The 26519-nt window shown below is 36.8% G+C and overlaps 1 protein-coding gene across 2 annotated transcripts in view; it reads right to left on the minus strand.

Annotated features, from left to right (window-relative positions):
* The window catches only part of enox1 (ecto-NOX disulfide-thiol exchanger 1), a 104990-nt gene that overhangs the window by 32326 nt on the left and 46145 nt on the right, over positions 1 to 26519 (minus strand). Inside the window, exons 2-5 of one of the 2 annotated variants that reach the window (XM_084122218.1) lie at positions 14784 to 14914; positions 13688 to 13825; positions 1197 to 1361; positions 87 to 293 (exon numbers count right to left, since the gene is read on the minus strand). In XM_084122218.1, the coding sequence (XP_083978344.1) occupies positions 87 to 293; positions 1197 to 1361; positions 13688 to 13825; positions 14784 to 14793 (520 nt within the window). In that variant the 5' untranslated portion in view covers positions 14794 to 14914. The remainder of the gene's footprint in view (positions 1 to 86; positions 294 to 1196; positions 1362 to 13687; positions 13826 to 14783; positions 14915 to 26519) is intronic. The other variant, XM_084122219.1, reaches the window with a different exon arrangement.

The raw sequence follows: 26519 nt of genomic DNA on the forward strand, positions 1-26519 counted from the left end.
CCGCTTCACGCAACAAGCCTCAGAGAAGTAGAGATGAAAACATAACAAACATTTACATCTATAAATGAAACAAAACAAAGACTCACCAGAGAGGTAGAGGGCCTTGTCTACCATGAACTCCTCAATGTAACGAATGTGGCAGAAGTTTTTCTTGCTCTTGCGAATGGCGACAATCTCTCCACACTGATCAAACACTTCTTTGACGATCTCCTCAGTTGCATTTTCTGGAAGCCCACCAACAAACACAGTCTTGCATCCTGGAGGCCTCTCTCTCGTAGAAGGAGGAGGAAGATCTGCAGAATCCACAAAAGTGTCTCACCGCACTCGGATTGCATGACTAAACCAGTTTGATCAAGTGATCTAATTGTTTTCACATTAACTAGCTATTGTTAATAGAAAATGGAGTCTAGTTTACATATAACAGGGTTCAGAAGTCTGAAGCCATATTGAAAATGTGGGATTCGAAACAGAATTTAAACCTGGAAATAAACAGATTTTAGGGCTTGAATAAATTAAAACATTTCAATTTATAATTAATTTATTAATATATATTTAGTGAAATTGCATCTGCAAATCACCAAACATGGAGATGGTCAATTATGGTGTGGTATAAAAAGATATTATCACCATTTATTCAAGGGACAGTTAGTTCACCCAAAATTCTGAAAGCTCATTGTGAATAAAAGCCTAAATTCAATCTGTTCACCATATAAAGCAATCGTGTCTCTTTAGAAATGTTGGACTAAATCACTCAATTCATATTGATTTGTTTTACGATCTCTTTATGAACTTTTTGTAGCGTCAAAGGGGTAGCTGCGTAGCTGTCAATAGAGGGACAGAAATCTCTCAGATTTCATCAAAAAGATCATAAGACTAAGACTAAGCTCTACAGATTTAACATTTGGTCTTTCTCTGATTTTCCACATTGGATGAATTAATAAACACTATCCTGTGGTTGCTGTGATTTCAATAACCGTAAAACGTTTGGCATAAAGTTACAGGTCTTTCAGTGGAACATTTTACCCCACAGTTACAGGTCATTCAACATGGCACAGACTGTAGGCTACTTTATATATTTACCATGACATCAGTAGAAGTAAATAAGGGTTGGCTACATTCATTTGTGTGCCTGTTTTATGGTGAAACCTCTAATAATTGTGCTGTGGTAGGCTGCTGTAAAACACAGTGGCTCTTACTGGGGTTCTGCGGGAACAGTGTGCAGCTCTTGCAGTGGATGATTTCCTTAATAACAGGAAGTTCCGCCACAGGATGGGGCGGGACCAGAGTGATGCCAGCCATCATGGGGTTGATTGGGGTGAGGATGCCAAGGTTGGGGTCAAAACCCTGTATACATATTGAGTCTAGAGAGGGAAACAAAAAGAGTTATTAATGCAGTCAGTGATTTGGACCTGAGCACTATCACACACAAAAAAAAAAGCCTAAGAAATAAAAACAAAGCTGTTGAAAGGTTTCACAGAGATGAGAAGAGACCAGGTCACTGCTCTCACTCCACATTCGACCAAAACCCAGAAAATCTACTAAAGATTAGTTTCTTCTTCAATGAGCTTTCATCACACTAAGCTGCACAGGATCTGAGACCGGAACACATTGGATTTATGCAGTAAACTGCGTGCACTGTAAACCACGATGGAAGTCCTGCTGTAACCATTGTTGCAAGTACAATGTAAAACAGTATTGAAATGGTAGAATTACGATAAATGGCTGGAACCACAGCAGCCAGTATTTTACTGTGAAATTACAGTAAAGCTGTAAAATGAACAACCGTATTGGTACTGTTGAATTACGGTAAATAGCTGGAACCACAGCTGTCAGTATTTTACTGTAAAATTACAGCGCACCTGAAAAATGGAAAAAACGGTGTTGAAACCGTAAAATTAAGGTAAATGGCTGGAACCACAGCTGTAAATGAGCTATTTTACTGTAAATTTACGGGTACATTTTTTACAGTGTGCATGCACACTTTATAATGTATATACGTTTTACGATGCGCTATATGATAAAAAGAAACATTTACAGTGTCAACATTTACTGCTCTAAATGCAACTATGAATGATAACCAATCAAGAATGTTTTTTTAAATGGATTATATTCCATTATTCCTATTTTACATTTCACTACTGATTATGAATAATACAATAATTTAATTACACAAATGTATTTGTTTGCATTTGTTTTAAAAAAGGAGAGAAAAGTGAAGTGCATTTGAATAAATCTAAAGTACAAAAACATGCTTGAGTAAAAGTTCAAAAGTTTCCACATTTAAAATGGAAAATGGTACATATTCCAAGCTAACTAGACTGATGAAACCAAGGAGCAGAAAAGGTTTTCCCATTGATGAGCTGATTTTGTAAAGCTGCCAGAAGCTAATTTGAAACCTCTGAAACTGTTAAAGCTGAAATTCAACAGAAGCAGTTGAGTCATCACTCACTCTGGTCAAGTTCATCAGTCATCAATAATGGTTCAAATAAAACGCATTCATGATTTGATTGGCTTGTTAGTTCGGTATGGATGAAATATAATAATTCTTGATATATATTTCATATAAGTTGTAATATAAGACAGGATGATAATAAAGTGTTCAAGTATATGCCACTAATGTCTTCTTACTGTCATTAAAGGGATAGTTCACCCAAAAATGAAAATTCTGTCATCATTTACTCTTACTCTTTGGAATATTAGTTATTCCAAACCTGTATACATTTCTTTCTTCTGCTGAACACAAAAGAAAACATTTTGAAGAATATGCATAACCAAACAGTTGATGGGCTCCATTGACTTCCATTGTAAAAATACTATGGTGGTCAATGGGTCCATCAACTCTTCAAAATATGTTCTTTTGTTGTTCAGCAGAAGAAAGAAATTCATACAGGTTTGGAACAACTTGAGGGTGACACAATGAGATAATTATCATTTCTGGGTGAACTATCCCTTTAATGTTGTGTTTATAAGATAAGAATTAAAATAGTCTTAACACTCAAAAGTGAGAGTGCTGAGAGCTTGAGTTAAAACAAAAACAATCTTGAGGTTGCCAGGTGCTTTCTCACTGTATGCATCTAGATATATATTTTTTATAACCAAAAAAAAAGTTAACATTCCTTTTAATCAGTCGTTATGTAATTTTTGCTTCTTAACTAATACGGTCATACAGTATTCAGTCATTATAATTACTGTGCTGAGTCAACCACTTAAACAAGCACTAAGTAATTTGTTCTCATTAAAACAGGTTGACATACAGATAAATGAATAGTATTCATGAATAATGAATAACATGAATAATGAAATGAATAACATATTGTTTACAATATGTTTAAAATCTTCACTCGCATGAGATGAAGACTTATTAGTGGCTTTTTTTTCTTTCTTTTGATCACATGGCCAGCCCAATATTACTCGTTTTGTCTTGATAAACAGGCTACTGCTGGGCACTTTTGTTTTTGAACTAAATTAACGACAACTGACTTTTAAAATAGTATATCAATAGCTGAAACCTTTTGCATCTAAGCTGCTAGACGACAGCCATATCAGCCAATTCAGCATAAACAAAAAAATGCTTTAAAGGGGTGGTATAATGCCCCTTTTTACAATATGTAAAATACGTCTCTGTTGTCCCCAGAGTGTGTATGTGAAGTTTTAGCTCAAAATACCCCACAGATATTTTTTTACAGCATGTTAAAATGGTCCCTTTTTGAGGGTTAGTAAAAACGCATCGTTTCGGCATGTGTCCCCTTAAATACAAATGCGCTGCTGCTCCCGGCACAGTGGGCGGAGCTTCAAGAGCTCTTGTGTGTATTACCTCACGCAGACAAGCACTAAAATTTCAGAAACTGTTCTGCCTTTTATGTTTAAACTGGAGTTGGACAATGATGGAGAGACTCAAGAAGAAGTGACGACATGTAGAGCAACAGGATGTTTCTGGATGGCTAGTTGATGAATTTATGTTGCTGATGTGGAGTTAACTATCTTCAAGTCTTTGATTAGCATATTCTGTCATGATAATCTCTAAAATCTAAAATCCTAAAATTATGTAAATTTTAGGTTCAGTGATGTCACTAACCTGGGAGGAATGTCATGTAGTCCCTACCAGCCGTTTGTTGTAGTCCTTAAAAAAATGATTTCTTTAAAAGCAAATATCTTCCTTTGCTTTGAACTTTGATCGTTGTAACTTCGTAAACTTTGTCGTTGTAAATCAACCACCCCTTTTAAGGTACAATATGTATTTTTTCGCCACTAGGGGTCGATAACCTCTTCAAAACAATAACAAAGGTGTAGATTGCCACACGCGAGTCCCGGGGTATATAAAAGAATGAGGACATTTCATTCTACCAAACTACCTGCAAGTGCTGAATTACTATTCATACAGGTCAGTTTATTAGACGAATGAAACTTGTGAGGTAACGCATCGCTGTTTCACTAGGTCTACACTATCACACTAAACTGCATTTGAGTGTGTTATAAGTTATAATGTTATTCTATGTGTTAGTTTGTTGGCTGTATGAGACTAGCAGTAAGCAGTGTTGTGCCTGAACGCGTTCATTGAACGATAGTTCATGAACTCGTTCATATTTTGGGTGAACGTGAACTGAACGTACTGTATTACTGCCTGATGAACGTTATTGTGAACGCGTTCATTCTGGCGTCTGTGAACGCCACGCTCTCTTACTTATAAAACACACCGTAAACAGGCCTTAATATGTAGCGGAAGAAACACCCAATCTGGCAACACCAGCCACCAGTGTCTACTGACTCTCTTGTTCGATCTCGTTCATCAAAATGAACAAATCTTTTTTCGAGTCATTTCGTTCATTTAAGGGGCTTTAAATGTTATACTAACTGGCAAATTCCCAGAACACATCCACCTACGCAATCTTGATCATATTCTGAATTAAGAAATCATTATAATGCAGTCAAAAATAATTTACAGGGAACATAAATAATTACTTTACCTTCCGAGTCTTTCGTTCATTTGTCACGTGACAGACGCAATGAATGGATCGTTCATGAACGACTCATCACTTACGTTACAAATCAAAACAAAAAGGAGCAAGGAGGCGTCGTATGATCATTTAAACGAGTTTTATGACAAGGTCGGTGAGGATGGGAAAAATCTGACGCATAGCTTCAGTGTTAAAACTGATAAAATAATTGTCTGTGGTTCTATGGGTTGTGGCAATCATTTTGAAAAATATCTCGCAGCAACATGGAAAAAAAAAGAACTATGAACTAGTTCATTTTTGGAACTGTGAACTTAGTTCAACATTTTGAGTATGAACTATGAACTGAACTAGTTCATTTTAAAATTTGTGAACTGAACTTTGAACTAGTTCATGTAGAAAGTGAACTTTCCCAACACTGGCAGGAAGCTAGATCAACATTAGAATATCGTACTGATCCTATTCAAACATTTCATCATGTTGAGCTATATAACATTGATTTGTTTTATGTACATTTGCTCACCTGTCTAATAAAGCACATGCAAGAGCGTTCTCTGTCAAGTCGAAGTTTGTCGCAAAGCTCTCGGCATCTCAAAAACACCATGCCCAAAATTTATCCTCATTTTATTTCTCCTTTTGTCCCAAAGTCTGCTTGTCATAGTCCATAATGTTTGAACGAAACAACAACAGTGTGCCGTTACGCAGTTGTCCACGTATGTTGCCATGGTTACTATGACCAAGTGAAACAGCGCTACGGCCTCACAAGTTTAATTTGTTAAATAAACTGACCAGTTTGAGTATCAATTCAGCATTTGCAGGTAGTTCGGTAGAATGAAATGTCCTCATTCCTTTATATCCGGGGGACTCGCGTGTGGCGCTGATTAGCAATCTCTCTCATTAGCAATCTCATTAGCCCTGCTTCAGTCATGTTAAAAAACATCAATGTATTCACTCATCCATAAACATATTTCCCCATAAATATTATTAGATCCATCGGCATGACGACAAGTTCCATGATTCCGCTCAATCTCTGCGTCATCAATCTATGCCTTTGCTATTGTATTGAAGAGGTTAGCGACCCCTAGCGGCGAAAAAATACATATTGCACCTTTAATGCTCTGTCGCGTTTCAAAGTAATGTAACACCTACATTAAACCCTACCCTAAATTTACTGATAGAGTTAACTAAAGCAAACGGGATATGAAAACACATTTACTGAATCAACCATGGCATTTCAGCTTGCTTCTTAGTCTTAGTCACATTGCAAGTGCTGTACCAGGTGAGCTACCAAGCAAGTTTACTATATTAGAAAATACATACATATGGAGTAGAATATGTGATGCAAATGTCAAAATGTATTAGTTTACAAATGGTAAGTGTTGAGCTCATAATATAGTGTTGTTGCAAGGAAACACGAACAAGTCTTTAATAATCTGCCCCTGTAATCATAATTTGTGTGAAAAGGAATGAAAGTTGTTGGTGTTTTACTGCTACCAGTGTTCATTTAAGCTGAAAACTGCAGTGAATTGTATGTATGTTTTGTTTTGCAGAAATATAGGTAGAGGCACATTTTTTAAACAAGCCTTGGTTAAAAAAAAAAAAAAAAAACCTGAAAAAAACTAGTTTGTAGCTTCACTTTTTTACGTAACAGTATTTTTTAGAGTGTTGTAATATTTCAACCTTAATCAGGACACTCCTGCTTACTTTGTCCTGTAGTGACACAATACAATGGAGAACAGTAAATCTCACACAAGAGATGCTTGAACTGGAAGAAAATCTTAAATCCCTTGCTGGGGAAAGAGATGATGAAAATTACGATCCATAAATCTCATAGCGGCTGCAATCATGTGAAACGCATCAGGAGATCCATGCAAAACTCAAATCAAAATGTAAACAGGTAAATTACACACACGCCTTCACATTTATCGTTTCTTAATGTTGTTTTTCTTCAGTCAGAATGATTCAAGAGCTACTCAATCCTTTGGCTCACAGCTCTTGTTTCTTTTCCAAAAACCTGCTTCAGGTTTTATTTGTAGTTATTATCTGTTTTCCATAGAAATTGGATTCACTACGAAATCAGCAGCTTCCAAAACAGGACCTTTAGTTCCTACAGGACGCAGCTGCTCATCATTTCAGAGGTGAGACGGCATTAATCAGAGCCCATCACAAACAACATTACTAAATGCAAAGCGGCAAAACCCTGCAGCCCCAGGCCCTGCAGTCCAAAAACATAATCCGTAAGGAAATTTGTCTCAGCTGTTTTTTACAGTCTCGCTTTTTTCGGGCTTGAAAGATTTCCAGTCATTGCTCACCACAGCTAATATGCATAATTATCCAGAGCAGCCAAAATGACACAACAAGAGTCACACAACAAAGCTGCATTTAACATTTACTGCTTAGGTTCTATTAAAGCTGAAGCTATTTGTTGTGTACGACAATTATTTTTGATAAAAAATGAGATTATGATAAAAAAAGCTGCAGTGCTTGTTTGTAGGGCTGCACAATTGTTGTCATTACACCAGTATGACCATAAAATAATAATAATAATACTGTAAAATAAAATTATTGTTATTTATTATAACTATATAAGAAAAAATCATATAATAATTTTATTTTACAGTACAACTGTAAAATTACAAAACTAATATTTATGTGTTCATTTCTTCATTTTCAAATGTTAAAGGGGTTGTGAACTGCACTTTTAAAAAAAAAAGTTTTTAATGTTTAAAAAGTTTATAAATGTTTTATACAGTTTTATAATTGTCACGTGTTAGTGTTTGTTTGGACTCTCAGTTTGTATTTTGATTGGTTCCTGTTCTCCTTTGTTCTTTTCCCGCCACTCATTTGTTTCTATGGTTACTGTCATTATCAGTTCAGTTGTATCACCTGTTTAGTCATCATCATCTGTCTCACCTGTGTTCTGTTAATCAGTGTAATCTGTGTTTGTATTTAAGTTCTGTCTGTTCTGTCAGTCCTTGTCCGATCTCTGTCTTATTAAGTGTGTGTGAACCTTCTGCCTGTCTGTACCTGTATGAATTATGTTGTTAGTAAAAGTTTGCATTGGAACTTTTGATTCTCCTTCGTCTTCTTCTGCCTGCACCACACCGTGACAATAATGTTCTTGAGGTTAGCAAGATTTTTACATCAAAAACATCACAAGTTTGAAGTAATTTTGACCCTCTCTTTGAAACACTCAAGAGTTGTTGTTTTTTAAGGCGTGCCGCATTCAAGACTTGGTAACTGCTATGATTAGGTAACAGTTTTGCATATTGAAATAAATTTCAAGTCCCCACCATTACACATGTGTAACTGTTTTAAAAAATTTCTGATGCTTAAAAACAGCAAACGGTAAAATTCAGCCATACATGTCTGAGCCATAGTCTGATCCCAAATCAGAAGAAAGCAAATCTACACCTCAAATCCCAAGGATACTCCAGTCTGTGACGGCATGGTAATTAATCATCTTCTCATTTATCATCATTTTATTACATCATATTAGTGTAGAAACAGATGCTACAGAAAGGGGTTTATCTTATAACAAATTGAAACATTTGCCAACTGTGAAACATTTATGCGTATTAGGCTACATAAACTTTATTTCTTACAATCAAGATTTATAAAGTACTTGGAGTTACCAAAGTTATAGCTTACAGAATAACTTGCAGTGTTTCATGTAAAGAAATTTGTGAATAAATGACAATCGTTTGCCACACTGCTGTTCTTATATTCATTGCTCATCATTAAGTAAAGTGACAGTAAAGTGAGTACATATCAAACGATCTGTAACAGACAAAACAATGTTGATACATGGTTAAAACTAGACTAGTCGGCACTGCTTCATCTTTTATTTTTAGTCTCTGAAAAGCCAGCGTCAAACTGTGTTTGCTTTCACTTCAACAGTAAAATGAAGTGAACAAACGAACAGTGTCTTACTGACATGATCTGGAACTTAGTTCAAAATAAATTTGATCCACGCTTTCTTAATGTTAGGCTCACAAAGGCAATGCAAAGGCTGTGTTTTTCAGCAACTTGCCACTTGCTCGAGTAATCCTGTGTACTTGTATCTCTCTCATTTTTACTATTACATGACATGCGTGAATCGGTGGGACGGAAGTCATACTGATATAAACTCCGAAATGAGTTGTTTTTGGGAGCTTGGTAACAATAAAAGCTGTTTTTGGACTAACAAGGAACTGAAACTTTGAGTTCTGAAACTTACAGGCTATTTTTATAGTACAATGACCTCTTATATGTCTAAAGGTCAAGGAAAATTTGAATTCCTCAATTCATGATCCCTTTAAACCATTGCGTATAAAAGAACACCGTGCCACACTTCACTCTAAAACAGACAGTGCATATATTTACATAAAATGGCAGGTTTTGTCAGTGTCAGGCTTGTAGTACTAATATAAAGTGCATGACAAAGCAGAAGAAAACAAAGCAGTCTTGATTAAATACAAACAGAAAACTCACTGGAAAACTACTACTCTTATTAAAGTGGCGCTATGCAGTTTTGGCAATTTCTTCGCTTTTTGCTCGCAGGTTTCTCTATAGAGCTCCCCCCACAGCTTCGGAATAGATATTTGACAACACTGTTGACGACTCTCCCCCCTCCCATCTTCTCCCTCTGGTCATGTGCATTTGTTTTCAAAGAAGCCGGCGAACGCTCGGAGCCATGTCCACTGAGGTATGTATGATACACAGAAGGCTAGCATATACTGTAAACGTGTATGTGTGCAGTGCCGTAAAGCGATTCATTACATCGCGAAACCTGATATCACACGATACTTCCTGACGCTGAGGCTGGTGGCCCGTCGGCCCAAAGTTGCAAGGGTGGTTTTTCCGCTCACAGGCGCTAGGGCTCTTTACACGACACGTTTTCAACTAAAAACGTAAAACTTGATATGCGTTTTGGCCGTTCATTTACACGACAATGGCGTTTTGGGTGCCTGCAAATGCAAACTTTTGAAAACGGGTTTCAAAGTGCAAGTTTTTTGACAACGGTCTTCGTGCAAACAACAAAAACGCGAATCTCTGAAGACGATGACGTCATGCACATGCGTATTACGTGTTCAACCTATAGAGTTTCATCGCCATCTAACAGCCTGGTAGAAGAATACCGCATTTTAAGTCGTTTTCGCAGATCCATGTGAATGGGGATTGTTTTTAAAATGGTGTCGTCTGTACGCGGAAAACTCAAAGGAAAAACGTCTCCGTTTTAAGCATATCGCTGTCGTGTAAACATACCCTTAGAAAACGAAACCAAAACAGATTACACATGACAATAACCCATAGTGATTCCAGTTTTATCTTATTTAACCATGCAGCCCAAGTGCACATGTTCTTATGGTTAGTGATAAACACTCCCTCAATGTCCCCACCTTAATGCTTTCAGAAATTGTAGTGAATTTTAAATGAAAAATGGCAGATAATAATTGATAATAACATAAGATAAGATAAGATAATAATCACTACTTTTCTGAGCAAATGACAGACAATTTAGAATATAAGCATAAACATTGTCATTGTCGTTTTTTCTGAGATTTGAACACAAGCTCTGCCCTTGTTGGCTGTTTTCACACACATCTTTCTAGGTCCTGGTGCTTCCATAAACAGCACTCAGGAAGATGTTTCTTTGTCAATACAGTGCTGTAGTTATTTAGGTCATCGCGACTACACGCAACTGTTTCTGGTGGAGCCTGATTTGGGTTTTATTCTTCCTTTCTTTCTTTCTTTCTTTCTTCTTCTAAGCCACTTAAAGCAGCCTTGGTGAATCTTGTGTAAATCTATGCATTCATACATTCAGAGCTTACACCAATTCTGAACCCAAATCTCCCAGCATGCTCAGCGTAAAACACTCACAATAGAACTTCAGCAAAAGCAACTCCTAACTGCGGGAAAATCGCCTATATTTAGAGGAGCACTCATTGTTGTGCTTCACCAATCCAGCGGGATAAAACCATCTGAAAAAAAAATTCTGACAAAGCATGTCTTCTAATGAGCTGGTGCAAATAAACATTTATAATCAATAGAAAATGTGCTGAAATGCTGAGATTGAAACTGCCTGCGAAAATTGTGCAAGTGGGCATCTGTTCTGAGAGCAGCAAATTTATGAGCAGATATGGGACAAAATGCAAGCTGTGTGTGTGTGCGTGTGTGTGCGTGTGCGTGTGTGCCATGGGCAATATGTGTGATGTTGAAGTGTGCCTGGAAACATGCTGAAGGAAATTAAAACAAAGACTCAGAGTTTATTTCAGCAATAATCTGTTATATTCAACAGAAACCAGGCAAATCTTTTCCAATCATTCCTTTTTGAATTTCTGTCAGCGACATAATAGTCCTTCTGGAGCCAGAGACTTTCCAGCCTGTTTGTTCTCAAAGACAAAATCCTCTTTCAGGTAGAGGCATATCGCTGCAAGTCTGCATGTACTACATGTGTGTATGAAAGAAACACAGAAAGAAAGAGGATACCGTATATAAATTCCTCATGTGAATTGCTGGAAGTGTTTCTTTCAGCTGTGGCGTATTACCAAAGGCTTTAGCTCGGAAGCTGAGGATAATAATTTTAATATTCATTCTTAGATGATTTCTGAAATCACCCAAGAAAAGAAAAAAAACCTATATGCAATTCAAATGACTTGTGCCTTCCCAAATTCTCATAAATAATCATGATCTGAAATACCGGCTCATGCATTTTAATCTTGAGCCTAATTTGCCTCAATCCACGGCTTCCCTTAGCATGATATTAATTATAATAGGATCAAAACAAGGAGAGAATTTATTTGTCTCAAAAGAATAGTTAACAAAAAAGTAGCAACACTAACTTGTTCAGTTTTGTGTTCAATGTTCAGTTTTCAACATTGATAATAATAAGAAATGCCATTTTAGAATCATCATCATATCAGAATAATTTCCCAAGTATCATGTGACACTGAAGACTGGAGTAATGACGCTGAAATAAATGAATAAATTATATTGTAAAATATATTAAACTAGAAAACAGTTATTTTAAATTGAATTATTTCACAATATTACTGTTTTTACTGAAATTTTGCTCATATAAATGCAGCCCTTGTGAGCATTAGAGACTTTCAAAAACATTAAATAATCTTACACACCCCAAACTTTTGAATGCTAGTGTAAATTTTGCAGACAAAATTACTTTTTTTGTTGTTGCTGTATATTTAATTTCACATTTGTATTGTGAGTAAATGAGGAGGGGAATAATCACAAACATGTTGAACAGTCCCGTTTATTCTAGAGAATCGGTTTATTCAGACAGTTTATGAGACCGTAAATGAACTTATTTAAAAAACAAGGCACATATTTGACTACCTGCTATTCATTACTATTTGTATACTATATTATATAGTACTATATAATACTTTAGTATTAATATATGCTGTCACCCTAACAGAGAACAAATTATACATCATCACTGGATAATAATATATTTAGATATGAAAATATCGATAACTCATATAGTTTAATTGTAGCTGGCCACTTTATTAGCAGCTTTTGCTGATGCTAACTACTCTTTAAAAAAGTAGCTTGACTTTATTTTAACTCCCACTCATGAGTGCTGTCAAAGCAAGAGAGGTGAACTGCCAGCGTATGGAGAAAACAAACCGTCAATTTTGTGATAAAATCGTAAACGTTTCTATTATAAGAGACGTGTGTGTGTGTGTTTGCGTGTGTGCGTGCGTGTGTGCGTGGTCCCGGTATTCCCTACATTATGGGGACCAAATGACCCCACAAATATAATAATACCAGTAAATTTGGACCTTGTGGGGAATTTTTTATTTTTTTGGTCCCCATGAGAAAACAAGCTTATAAATCAAACAGATTGATCTTTTTTGAAAATCTAAAATAGCAGAAGGTTTTCTGTGAGGGGTGGGTTTAGGGGTAGGGTTAGTCTAGGGGAATAGAATATACAGTTTGTACAGTTTAAAAACCATTACGCCTATCCCCATAAAACATGGAAACCCAGTGTGTGTGTGTGTGTGTTCATGTTTTTCTATCCCGGTGGGGACTTCAACCTGAATGCACACAGACTCATGGGGACTCGTGTCACAGTGGGGACCTAAATTGAGGTCCCCATGGGTAAACAAGCTTATAAATCATACGGAATGAGTTTTTTTGGAAATGTAAAAATGCAGAAAGTTTTCTGTGATGGGTAGGTTTAGGGGTAGGGTTAGTGTAAGGAGATAGAATATACAGTTTGTACAGTATAAAAACCATTAATTCTATGGAGAGTCCCCACAAAGAGAGTAAACCAGACGTGTGTGTGTGTAACTGGCATTTGCAACAGCAGCAGGCCTGTTATGATGACCGATTGCAGATGGCTGCTGATGATCAGCTGTCCAGCTCTCAGACAATCTCTGCAAAGCTTCAGTGGAGACCAGCGCTCAGGGCTTAAGCCAAGAAAGCGGTAGGTTCCACCGTCACACCAGGCCGTGGGCTTTTCAGAGCCACAACAATCCAGTATCTCAGCTGAAGAATAAAGCTCAACAAACTGTATCATGCTTCAATGTAAAATCCAAATGTAATTTTGCTTCTAAAGGTCACATATTTGGCAGGGTAGGCTGGTGCCTGTGCAGCTTGCCAGAGGGGGAATATGGGAACCCCGGTTTAATATCTGCCTTTTATTCCCCCTGCCGTGAAAGGGAAGAGCAGAGAGAGCAGTGGATGAAACACTAGGATTAACACACTGGAGGGAGGGCGCAAGGCTTTACCTGAAACCAGCTGCTGCCCAGTTAAGCCCATCGGCACAATGCCCAGGTTGTTCATGGCGGTGGCCCAGGCACCGGGATCGGCCACGGGAACGTTGACGTGGCTCTGCTCGGTTCCCAAACTGCCAATGCCGTCTGCTGCTGCAAAAGAGAATACAGTCTATTAGGCTACGTTCTCACTGTGGGATCGAAAACCTCATTTACTTATGAGTATGAGTCTTGAAATGTCCCGTTCACACAGCAACTTAAGAGTAGAGTCTCGAATGCTGTCTGTGTGAACGTGCAAAGGGCGTCAAGGCCGTATTCTCTTACAAGTAACCAAATCGACAGTGATAAAGCAGTGACAACACAATATCAAAGAAATAAAACTGAAAACAAGACTCCAATCTTCATCCATTTAATTTCAATCTTCACTGCCCACGAGTTCATCCATCAAATCTTCATTAACCGACAGCAGATTTTATTTCTGGGTGAAGAGCGGAGCATTCAAGTGACACGTAACTCAAGCACCGGGAAAACAGTGACAGGATCTAAAACCTTCAGATGACACACCGCTATATCTCCGTCACTGTAAGTTACCGAAACCAATACAAATACAGGACTGAGAGCCTTATTCAGGAGCTATTTTTGTTTCAAACTGTTTATGTTGCAGTACTGAATGTCTTATTATCATTAATGTTGAAAACAGTTGTGCTTAATATTTATGTGGAAACCGTGATGCTTTTTTTTAATGATTCTTTGGTGAATAGAACGTTTAAAAGGACAGCATTTATTTGAAATAGACATCTTTTGTAACAATAGAAATATCTTTATTGTCACTTTTGATCACTTTAATGCATCCTTGCTGAATAAAAGTTTTAATTTCTTTCAAAAACAAAAATCTTACCGGCTTAATTTTTTCACTGATTGCATTTTCCACAACGGACAGATGCGAGTCTGCCCTAGAGATATCTCAGAAGACAATCATCCTGCCTACGTTTGGAACAGTTTTCACATCATTAGCCTGCTTAAAATGCTGCCCACGTGGGAAGCATGTGGAAGCATGTGTGGTTTGACTAAACAGGGCAAGTACTGGACATAATTAGAGGAGGTTAGTTACCGCTCGCCATGGCCGGTCTTCAGTGTTTGTTTCTCTGGGTGCCACTGCTGCCACCTGAGCTCTTGCTCTTTCAAGACAGCTGGCCGGGGAGAACGGAGCACTCAGGAACTCATAACAGCATTCAGAGGAACCTGCAGCACACACAAACGACACAACCACGTGAGATCTGAGTGGCGCTGGGAATCGTTTCCAAAAAGAATCGATTCTGAGGCGTTGGGAGTCGAGAATTGATTCTATCAAAGAGAATTGACTCCTCTTTAATTGATTTTTTAAAATTTTAATAGAGCTAATCATTAATTTGCCTCTCGGTCGCTTGCTAATAGTGATGCAAAATCTGATTAATTTCCTTGAATGTGTAATGATATCACTACACTGTAAAAAAAAAAAAAAAGATGCTGCCTTAAATTTCAAGTAAAATCAACTTGGATATTTAAGTCATTTCAACTTAAATTACATTGAACTGACTTACAAATGAGTTGAATCTTGTACATATAAAAAAATTGCAGTAACACTTTATTTTACAGTGTCCTTGTTACATATTTTACATGTACTTACCATGGTAATAACAGTAAATTATGCATAATTGCATGCAACTAACCCTCAACCAAATCCTAATCCTACCCTAACCTTATAGTAAGTACATGTAGTTGCTTAATATTAAATATATAATTACACTGTAACAATGAAACCTTAAAATAAAGTGTAACCAATATTGCTTAACTTATTTTTGATGAGTTAAAGCAATGTAAAAACATATGTTGTCATAACGTATTGATCATATTTTTTTTTGTGTGTCATTGTCATGGTATGTCACGCTGAAACGTTCAAATAAAGCCACATATGTGAACACATTGCTGATTTGCCTTTCGTTAACTTAAATTACTGAGGTTTGTCACTGTTTCATGATCCTGCATGTCGAATAGCATATGACTGACAAATACTGATTAGCCTATCTTGGACAAGTTTAAATTTAAAATTTTGGGTAACACTTTACAATAAGGTTCATTAGTTAACATTAGTTAATGTATTAACTAACATGAACTAACAATAAGCAATACAGATGTTACAGTTTTTATTAATCTTTGTTAATGTTAGTTAATAAAAATACAGTTGTTCATTGTTTGTTCATGTTAGTTCACAGTGCATTAACTAATGTTAACAAATACAACCTTTGATTTTAATAGCGTATTAGTAAATGTTGAAACTAATATGAACTGTTGTTCATTCTTAGGTCATGTTAACTAAGGTAGTTAACTAATGTTAACTAATGAACCTTATTGTAAAGTGTTACCAAATTTTGCACTTAAAACACAATACAGACATTTAAACACAAACACTGACTTGTTCTACAGGTGGATGTAAAAAGTATAAACTAGTCTTATAAACACTATAATAATTTAGTTTAAAGGGTGAAACTGGGGTTTCACTTTATTTTGATGGTCCTTTAACACATTCTGTTGACAATAAGTAATGTTGCACCTACATGTTAACTAACTCTCATTAGAGTGTTAGTAGAGTATTAGTAGACTGGTAGGGTTAGTGTTAGAATAAGTTGAAGATGTAGTTGCAAAGTTACTCATAGTCCAGTAGAATGTCGGTTAAAGGACCATAACAATAAAGAGTTAGCCGATATTAAGCAGGCAGTCTACTAATACTCTAATGAGAGTATCATGTAGACACAAGCAAGAGTGAACACGTTCCTCCAATTTTTCAAAAAACAAAGAACTGAAAAAGAATAGAAAACAACAGAACCAGGAATCGGAGTCGATTCCAGTCCCAGCATTGAGAGCACAGCCACACTTTTATTAGGACTATTCAATGCGGCCGCTCGGTTCCCAATGCTCCAGCCAAACACACAGCCACAAATGCCTCCTCAGATAGAGCGAAGCTGTAAATAGCCATGATAATCACTAAAGGAGAAATCCCACAGTAACTCTCATTATCGCATCCTAATGTGCAAACTCTCACCACCACACCGGGTCCAATAGTTTCTACAGCTGCGGTAACAGGACTGCAGGAAAAGCCTTCAAGGACATGTAGATCCTTAATGCCACTTTCAGACATTCTGTCAGTGCATCCGCTTGGAATGACTTACAGCTGACCCATCAGTCTTCCATCAAAATGACACATGTCATCAGCTGATGGGTCAAAGAGAGTGTGTGTGTGTGAGATCCGACCCCCTCCCTCCTCCAGCACTCTCTATCCTCACGCATTATATCATCCTGGAAATCAAAGTCTGGGAGATGGGGCCATTAAGCTGTTTAATACGGGTTGGAATAATGGATCCCATATGTGGCGAAAGCGCAGTGCTCTATTCCCGGCAGGGTAGTGAGAGTGAAGTATCATCAGTATGCCGAACGCGTTCCTCTCTGCCACTCTAAACCACAGCACATTATTCAAATCTGACACGCGGATATCAACTTAGGAGCACGATGCAATTCCCTTTAATTGAGAAACAATCATATCACAACTTTAATTAGGCACAGTGTTACTGTTTTTGCGTTTTATTTGCAGGAAATGGATATCTGGTGAAAAAGTGTGTGGATTTTAACTCTTTTGGAACAATGGCTGGCATCTCTGGTTGAAAAATATGGAGCATCAGAAACGTGGCAGGTGCTCCTCAATAGCACTCTGCACTTAACTCTAAATCCTACTGTATCACATTTGATATGCTAATTTCTAAGGAATCTAAATTATAAACATGATCAAAACGTTGTTAAAAACAGTTGTACGCAATATACTACATGCCTTCTGTCATCTGATTGAGGGTTTATGCTTTTTTTTTTTTTTTGCAAGTTTTAGTGTACTTGTAAAAACGTCTATACGTTTAAACCTCTAAACATTTATGGAAAATGTAAGAATGACTTTTGAATTATTATTAATATTTAAAGATGAACACTGACTGGACTATAACAACTTTACTGGAATATCCATACATTATGAGTTTGAAAAATCATGTTAAAATGTACATATTAAATATGATACATCAGGCTTTTGAGAAACGTTTATTCATCTATTACTCATTAATATTCATCTCTCAGTCATCATTGATCTGCATTGCATTATGCTTTGCCTCCCACAATAAAAAAATACAGAGCTTTGATCATAAAAGCATTTAAATATTATATTACTAAGACGTATTACTGCAAAATATAGTGTGACAACTGATATTTTTATGCATCGTATGTAAGTCTGCCATACTGTTATAAATATCTCATTGATTTACATTACAAGCTATCAGAATTTAATATTTTTGCCCAAAAAATTATCAGCAACTGCATTAAATTGCATAATAATAATAATTATAATAATTATTTTGTCTAAACATTCAAAAAAACTTCCATTTAAAAAAAAAATTATATATATATATTTCTTTATTTCATATCTCAGGCTTTACAGGGTTAAAGTCAGCATGACATCAAAATTGACCTTAATGCATTTTCCTGGTCTTATTGTGCATGATTTATGGGTGCATGCTATTGTTTGTGACATTGCATGCACATCTTCATAATATTTCATCAAATTTTAAAAACTTGCTTTGTCTGTGAAATTACTTTCCTATTCTGGCAACACCACTTTATATGATCCAATCAGAAGAAAAGGGAGATTCAATCAATTTCTGATGCATAAAATCAAGTCCTGCCCCTTATGTTGTCATTTTAAAATATCCTGTTTCCCTCTGAAATATGCCACATAACACATTATAATAAAACATTCAGATTTTAACTCAATGCATACATAAATACATGAGACCAATATTGCTTGACATGTGCACATGTATTACTCAGAAGTCACTTTCAAAGCTAACAAAGAATGCAATTTTGCATTATGCATTCTTCAGTGTAAATGTGCTAGATGGATGTGTTTGACCGTTGTGCTTGTGTGTTACAACTTTTGCTGTGTCTCGGCATTCTAAAAATGCAGAAGTCAAGTTAAAAGTAGTTCAATATAAAAAAAAAAATAAAAAAAACATGTCTCTAGACCTTGGTTTTCACATCTTTAACCTAAAAAATATGCAATCTGTGTGAACGGCCCCTAAGAATTATTAGTTCTCATTTAGGCCTATATGTTTTATTTAAGTTTAAAAATGGTTTCTCCTAAAATTCTTACCATTTGTTGACTTACAGTAAAAGACTACCACTATAAAATGTTGCTAATTTGGTCTTGGAAAAGTATGATTAGAAATACAGTAGTCAACATCTGAAGTGGATCAAAACCTTTCATCAAAGTTACACATGAATTTTGAACAATACCCGTTCTTGTCTTAGGAGAACTTTGATTAACTTTTTTGATCCACTTCAAATGTTGACTTCATTTTTTGAAATATTTGATGTTTTATTACAGATTTCGGCATGTTTGCAAATCTGAGCACATTTTGAGATGTTGCTGAGATCTTTTCTGAAACTCTAGTGGTTCTCAATCCTGGTTCTTGGTGTCTTTACTAATAAGCTGATGAGGAACAGGATTGAGAACCAATGCTTTCTTTGGAGAAACATGTGAGACTACTTGGGTCTTTTTCACAGGAAATAAAATCTAATGAAAAGGAGACATAAGCAAATGTCTCTATTTGCTCTCCATTAAATAAAGTCTGGGTAAGGAGTTTCCAATCTTGTCCACCGTCTTGCAGAGTTTAGCTCCAACACACCTGCCTAGAAGATCCTGATGACCTTGATTAGCGGGTTCAGGTGTGTTTAACTTTACAGTAATGAGGGCTATAGCTAAACTCTGCTGGAAATTGGTTCCCCCTGGTTTAGGGGAAAACAACTGAAAGATTAACAAGGGCTGCATCCGAAAGCATAGGCAGTTGGCTTGTTGCTTCGCTGCCCTATCAGGCAACATCACTTTGCAGGCAACATTTGCAACATTGAAAATACCTCCCAAAATTGATTTCCAAAAGGCTTCTGATGGAGCATAACGTCTAAATAGAGAGGTGATGTTTAAGCAAATATTTAAGAAATATTTTACTACAATACCTATAAAATAAAAGGTTCTCAAAAAAGGTGAAAAAAGTTGGTCAAAAGTGCACATTTCCACACAAACTGACCATCATATGCAACTTTCAGACTCCATTTAAATTTTTTATCTTAACTTTCATGGAATCAAACGCACGGGATTGTGAGATATCAGAGAAGATTCAAAAAATCGATCAGATTGTGATCGATAGACTGGATGTGACTTCCTACCTCCGTATGCTGCCTGCGGAGGCAGCTTTTTTTCTCTTTCGAAGATCTCAGCCAAGATCTCATTTGTGATTTTTCTTTCCATGTGGGTGAAAAATCCAAAACATGCATACTAAGCAAGAGTATCCCTCACTGCGGTTAATGTGTCCTATGTGAAGGCAATGTAGCATCACAAACACGGCTCAATATAGCATCATCTCCTCCCTCATAAGGTCCAGAAGATAGCGTGTGGTAAAGCATGACCAGCTGAAACACACCAGAACTGCCACATCTCTCCTCTTATCAGTCTGTGTTCCTCTCACACTGGTCATTATCAACAAACCCCATGGAGCATCCGGCTCACTTTCGCATTCCATGAAATATTTACACCATAATCCATGTTGCTTTTTATAATTCATGGGCTCACTTGACATTTCTAAATCATTTAGGTGGCATCCGCTCCCAAACAAGTGGGCAATTTCAAAATTGGAGTTTATTATGATCGAATTATGATTGGAGTCTATTATGATATTATGATTTTTCTCATTCTTTTGCAATTATAATCAACGGTTTTATATTTTCCATTTAAAAACTGGAAATAAATGGAGTAAATACTTCCAGAACCAAAATAGCTTAAAAAGTGGCTGACCTCTGTTGTGCTCTATTTCTAACGCATTTTTAAAAGTCTTATCCATTGTTGTGTTCTTCTGTCTACATCCATCTGATGGATCCAAAATGCCGAACATTCCAGCTCTCAGAACATCATGAGTATGTGCTTTCAGCCATCCAGAAAACGGGTGATCTATTTATTCGCCTGAGGCCATGGAACAGATGATACACGTCCCACATGCTTCTCATGGTAAGACCAAATGCATTCTAAGCACACACCGGTTTAAAAATCTCAGCACAGCATGCTGTACGTCAGCAAATAGTCTCACCTACGCAGAACTTGTGAAAGATTGTGACTACATCAACGCTTCATAATGACCCACCCATGGTGTATCTAATGTTTTGGTGCAAACACATCATACGCTCAACTTGCACACAACATTAGATTTATGGCACAATCTAATGTGCAAGCTAAATGACACTTGTAGACTTTCCAGGCATAAACCCCAATGGAGGAATTCACTTAGCACTATTCTATGGAAGCTTGTTTCCACCACAGACAATTGCAACTTTATTCTTCACGAATCTGACTTTATTTTTAAGAGTTTCGAGCTAGAATCAGTTCAGAATCAGAATCAGACCTACACTGAAGCTTGTTAGGTGATATGCATGCTTTTTAGTAATTTTGCATTTATAATCAACTGTTTTATATATTTTTTCTATTGTTTTAAATTCAATAAAATAATTTGCAATGCTTTATGGAACTGTAGTTCATTCACTAATTATTAATTAATGTTAAGTAGCTTTTTTAATTTAATTTTAATTAATTAATTAATATTATTATTGCTTGAAATCAAAGTTTATAATGGGAAATAAATAAGAAAAATACTTTCGTAACCAAGATAACTTAAAAAGCAAAAAGCATCCGTTTACGAAGCATTTATAAAACTCCTCTGACTTCATATCTCACAATGCAACATTATTTCTTTCATACAACTCTCAGATTGTTTGGCATGGTATTGGGTATGACAATGTTGATATGTTTGGTCTTGGCGGAATAGATCTGCTACGCTTGTTCTGTTTTTGCTGCTGCGGGACTTGCTACTGCCAATACACACACGACACGCTGCTGTGAGCAAGTAGGACATGCTGCTGCTGTATAACGTACATTAATTACTAGTTACAGATCTATACAGGTGGAGCTGGGGAAGGTGGAGGGTTTCTGAAAGTGCGCTGCACTACTAAGGCAAATGCTAACCAATTATTTGAAGGTTGACCGGCGAGCTCATTGGCTACTAATCAGCTGTGCCCTATAGAGAATGATATGATTGCAAGCGTTTGAGTTAAGGACCATCAGCCATCTAGAGTTTCATTACAGAACTTTGTATATATCTCGCATTCCAAATATATATAAAAAAAAATTCAGAATTGCGACATGAACTTACAACCGTGAGAAAAAAAAATCTGAATTGTTTGATGTTAACACTAAATTGTGTCAGAATTGTGAGATATAAAGTTAGCTTTTTTTATTTTTTAAATTCTGTGCCGGAAACAGGCTTACAGTTTTCATTCTACATCATGTTTAGATTCTCTTTAAAATTTCTATACTGATCAGAACAGAACTGAAAAATAATGACTGTTTTCAAATAAGTTTCCCAGACTGGTTGCCATTGGTCAGTCAGAACTGATAGTCCCGCCCCCATACTCACATCATTGGTTGAGTCAGTGCTGCTGTGTTTGACTGGTTAACATAAACAAACAGAGCAATGCTTTGACAGCAGCACATAGCCACAGTGTTTGTGCTTTTGGGTGAATCAACCTACAAAAAAGGCTTCTGCATATTAAGCCTGGATAGCAGAGGAAAATATTAACATCAAAAAAATTACACACATCATCTTTAAGTTAAGCCTCTGCTAGTCTTTTCTTTTCTGACGTCTCGCAGTGCCCTGGTTTTCCTTCCTGTTTCGCTGGCGGACTAACATTAGGCGCATATATCACAGCGCTCTGATCTACATGAGCAGAACAGAGCTGTGAAAAGTCTAGCACTTACACCAGCACCTCCCTTTGATGGAAACAATATCATTCATAGCGGTGCAAATTGTTCCTAATAATACCATTAGCAAGGCACCATTAAACCCAGGTCCGTTCAAGGAGAAAAAAAACATGTCTGAGAGGGAGAAAAGCCTGTGACTATCAACACCACACTGATCAGTTTAAAAAGACCAATCCAGATGCATTTAGTCAACTGACACTCTAAAAAGAGCATATAAAACGAAGGCAAGTTTTAGCAAAAAATTTTCCACCAGGAATTAACATCCTTAAAGCAATGCTTTGGCCTCAAGCCAAGCACAAGTAATTCAGAATCAGCACTCGTATCTGCCGCCCCAACTCCTAAGTAGCATATTCACTGAATGAAATGCTGAATGTGACACTGCATCCGAACAAAGAGGGACAATTCTCCATCTGCTTGTCCTGAACAGAGTCAGAGGAGCATAAATGGCTGTATAGGAGAGGAGCTCTTTAGATCACTCGATGTACGACTAGACCTACTCCGACTGACAGAAGGGAACGCGAAGTGCTCGCGCACTTAAGCACAGGCAACTCACGGAGCAAAGACAGTGACAACACATCCAAGAGGAAGCAAGTGTACTAAAACTAAGCAACAACAAAAGCGTGTGAGGAAAGACAGATGTTTACACCGGAGAGCAGTTCTTTTGATTGTGGTTTCTAAAACCCGTCTTTCCCTCCCACACAGTTCCTCGGAAACATGCACACCTTTGCATTATCCTAATCCCATTAGTGAGATGAAAAAGCTGGAGAATCCCTCAGTATGTATTCCAGAAATGTAATTCCTGCTGGAGCGTTGGTTAAGATCCGGTGAAGCACAGCTCTGATGGCTCTCTTTAATCTTTTTAGTGCTGTTGGGGATGAGTGGTCATTGAGAAGGGAATGAGAGCCGGTGGGGAAACCAGTCCATATTACATTTAGAGAACATATGAGATTGCTAATGGTGGTGACCTATAAATTCCTTTCTGAAAGGTTTAATTTCGTAGGAGCCATGTTTTTGGCTTTTGATTATCAATTACTGATGACATAACCGCATTATCTCACTGTGCTTAAGTGATGTTACTAGAGCTTGGTTAATCAAGACATATTTATTAAGTTAACAAATCAAAATAAATGATGTACTGTACACTTTGTTTGCAAATTGCTTGACGTTCATTAATTAGCTTTGTGAAAAAGAAGTGTGTTTAATTGATATGAATGTGTAGTGTAATTTAAATCTTAAAATTGTTTAAAAGCTGTACTTGCATATAATATAATATTAATAAAATAAAAAGATGTGCTTTTAAAAACGACATGCACCTGTTCCTAGTCTCCTCACAGTGCAATTTTTGATGATTTCCAGGTCAGCGAGGAAAACAGGAAGCATCCGTTAGAGTAATGAGGAGCACTACCTGAATGGGTTTTTGGATAAATCCTCGAAATAAGGTCTGTGGTGAACAAGATATTTTCACATTTTACTAAAGAAGTATGTCTGAATTCATAATCAAAGAGTAGGTAAAAAGTACCCGGATGACGTACTACTTCCTACTACTGAATGCGCATACGATGGACAATTTACTATCCCATGAGGCCATGGGAGAGGATTTGTGATAGCGGTGACGCAATGCAACTGGTCACATGATAATGACAGCATGGTGAATGCAGTTTGTCCAGATTACATTCATACTACACACATTCATACTACAGAACATACTTTTTTAGCAGTCATGAAATAATTACTTATGCTAATTAATTACTTAAAATAAGTACCCACTCGAGAGAGTATGTGATTTGAGACGCAGCCATCATCCCTGCACCACTCTATTTTTTAATGTGTTGCTAGTCCTTCTTTGTCCCAGTGGTCCTGGACTTCATACTGACACCTGCTGACCTGGATGAATCAACTTTGTTAAAGAGCTATTTGCAGTCTTCTCATACACTGTAAAAATTGCTTGTAACGTTTACGGGGAAAAACCCCCGTTAAGAATACTAAAGTACAAACCTGTTAATTGAACCTGTTATCTTGAAAGTTACCTTATACAGTGAAAAACTGTAGCATAAATGTTCTAACATTGCAACAAATTACCTTTGTAAACTATGAACTCGTAAAAAAAAGGTAAAAGGACCTTCCATGTGCACCGTCTACAGTATATACAGTGTGAGTATTGGCCATGTTGTTGTAGTTGTAAAACATACAGAGATCAATACCATCCAGCAATACCTGATTTTTTTTTTTTTACCATAAATTTAACAATATTTTTACATCATTACTGCAAAATAAACCCCATCAAAGCGATTCAAGACACCTTGTCCTGATTGACCTATTGGGGTTTATTTTGAGATAATGGCCAGCTGAAAGTACATTACATAAATATGGAGGCACAACATATTTTAAGCATCTCTTAACTGCATGTAAATGAACAGATAATAGCCGAAATATAAATGAATACAGCCAAAATCCACAGTAAAGCTGAAGTTCAGACACAAGAGACAAAAAACAATTGTCTTGCAAGATGTTTCTCTCACTTTGTTCAGCACATTTGTATCTAAACAGGCAAGAAAAATGAGCAGTTGTCACCAGTGAGGACAAATGGGGTAGTGCTGAAATTCGCTGTAAAGATATCTCATCTTTTATTTTCCTGAGTGTAAAAATGAAAAGGCGTACCGTGACTGGCATTTGATGCCAGAACAGAAGCCAAGAGCTATGTCGGATCATCCCTGACTGGCCATTTCATCTCCCTGCCCTACAACTTCCACCTAATTGGCATTCACTATGAAGCATATCCATGTCTTTCAGCTGCCCTATCCACTCTGTCGCAACAAGGTACAATCTGTAGCAGTGTGTCAAAGCAGAACAGACATTCATCTGTGGATTATTTCTCTTTGTTCTGTCTCTGAGCAGCACTGGGCACGTCACTGATGGCTCTTCAGTATACGACAAACAGGAAACCAGGCTTTCTGCGTTTCTGTCGTAAGACCCTCACATGAGGACAAAGTCATTAGTCGGCCATTACAGTGTAGAGTTAATTAGTGTGTCTGTACTGGCCTGTGGAAGCGTCCGGGAGGATTCGGTCCCGTAGGCAGACGGCCTGCCACTGTCAGACCAGAACGCTTCTCAACTGTTAATGAAGACAAATGTGAGCGATTGTGTTTGCAGACACCCAACACAAAGGAGCATGCAACGGAAGTCAACTTCTCAAATCTGCCCGCTTCCTTTTCCTCCAGCCTTTCAGCCACGATCCCTAACTTCCTGCAGCCATCCTTTCTGTCGCACACTCTTTCTTTCCCTGACCACTCACTCTGCCTTTTTTCTTACGCCAAGTACATTTTCTTTTTCTTTGTGACAAAGAAGTAGCCTTCACTTTAGCATTCTTTAAAAAACAAGAGTGCTTACAGTATTACAGAACATACTTAATTGTGAACTGAATGTAATGTTTTCAGACACTTAATTGCATGTTAATTGCATTGAAATGTAAATGTGTTACAGTGTAAAAAATATTAGATGTGATTAGCTGAACTTTAATGTTTTTTTACTTAAATCTTTATGCTATTTCATAATTACTTCTGTTGTCTTTGACAACATGTATTGACATTAATGGTAAACTAACATATACTTTGTCATTTTTATTGAAACTTGTGTGGCATGTATTTAAAAATATTTGTAATTACACATTTGTAATGATGAAGTTGTAATTTGGTACATTTAAAATACATTTAGGCTACTTTAAATGAAATATTGAATAACACCACAGTTAAAACTATAATCAAGTACTTTACATGAGCTTTAGTTTGTTAGTCAACACATCAAAATAAGTTTACTTCTTTTAAAGCACGACAAAAGTTTATTAAAACATAATGATTTAAAATGTACTTTAAAGTTAAACTTTTAATTTGGCATTATTACAAAGTGGATTTTTGAAAA

The sequence above is a fragment of the Abramis brama genome, assembly GCF_963993115.1.
Source record: "Abramis brama genome assembly, chromosome: 8".
Lineage (NCBI taxonomy): Eukaryota > Metazoa > Chordata > Actinopteri > Cypriniformes > Leuciscidae > Abramis > Abramis brama.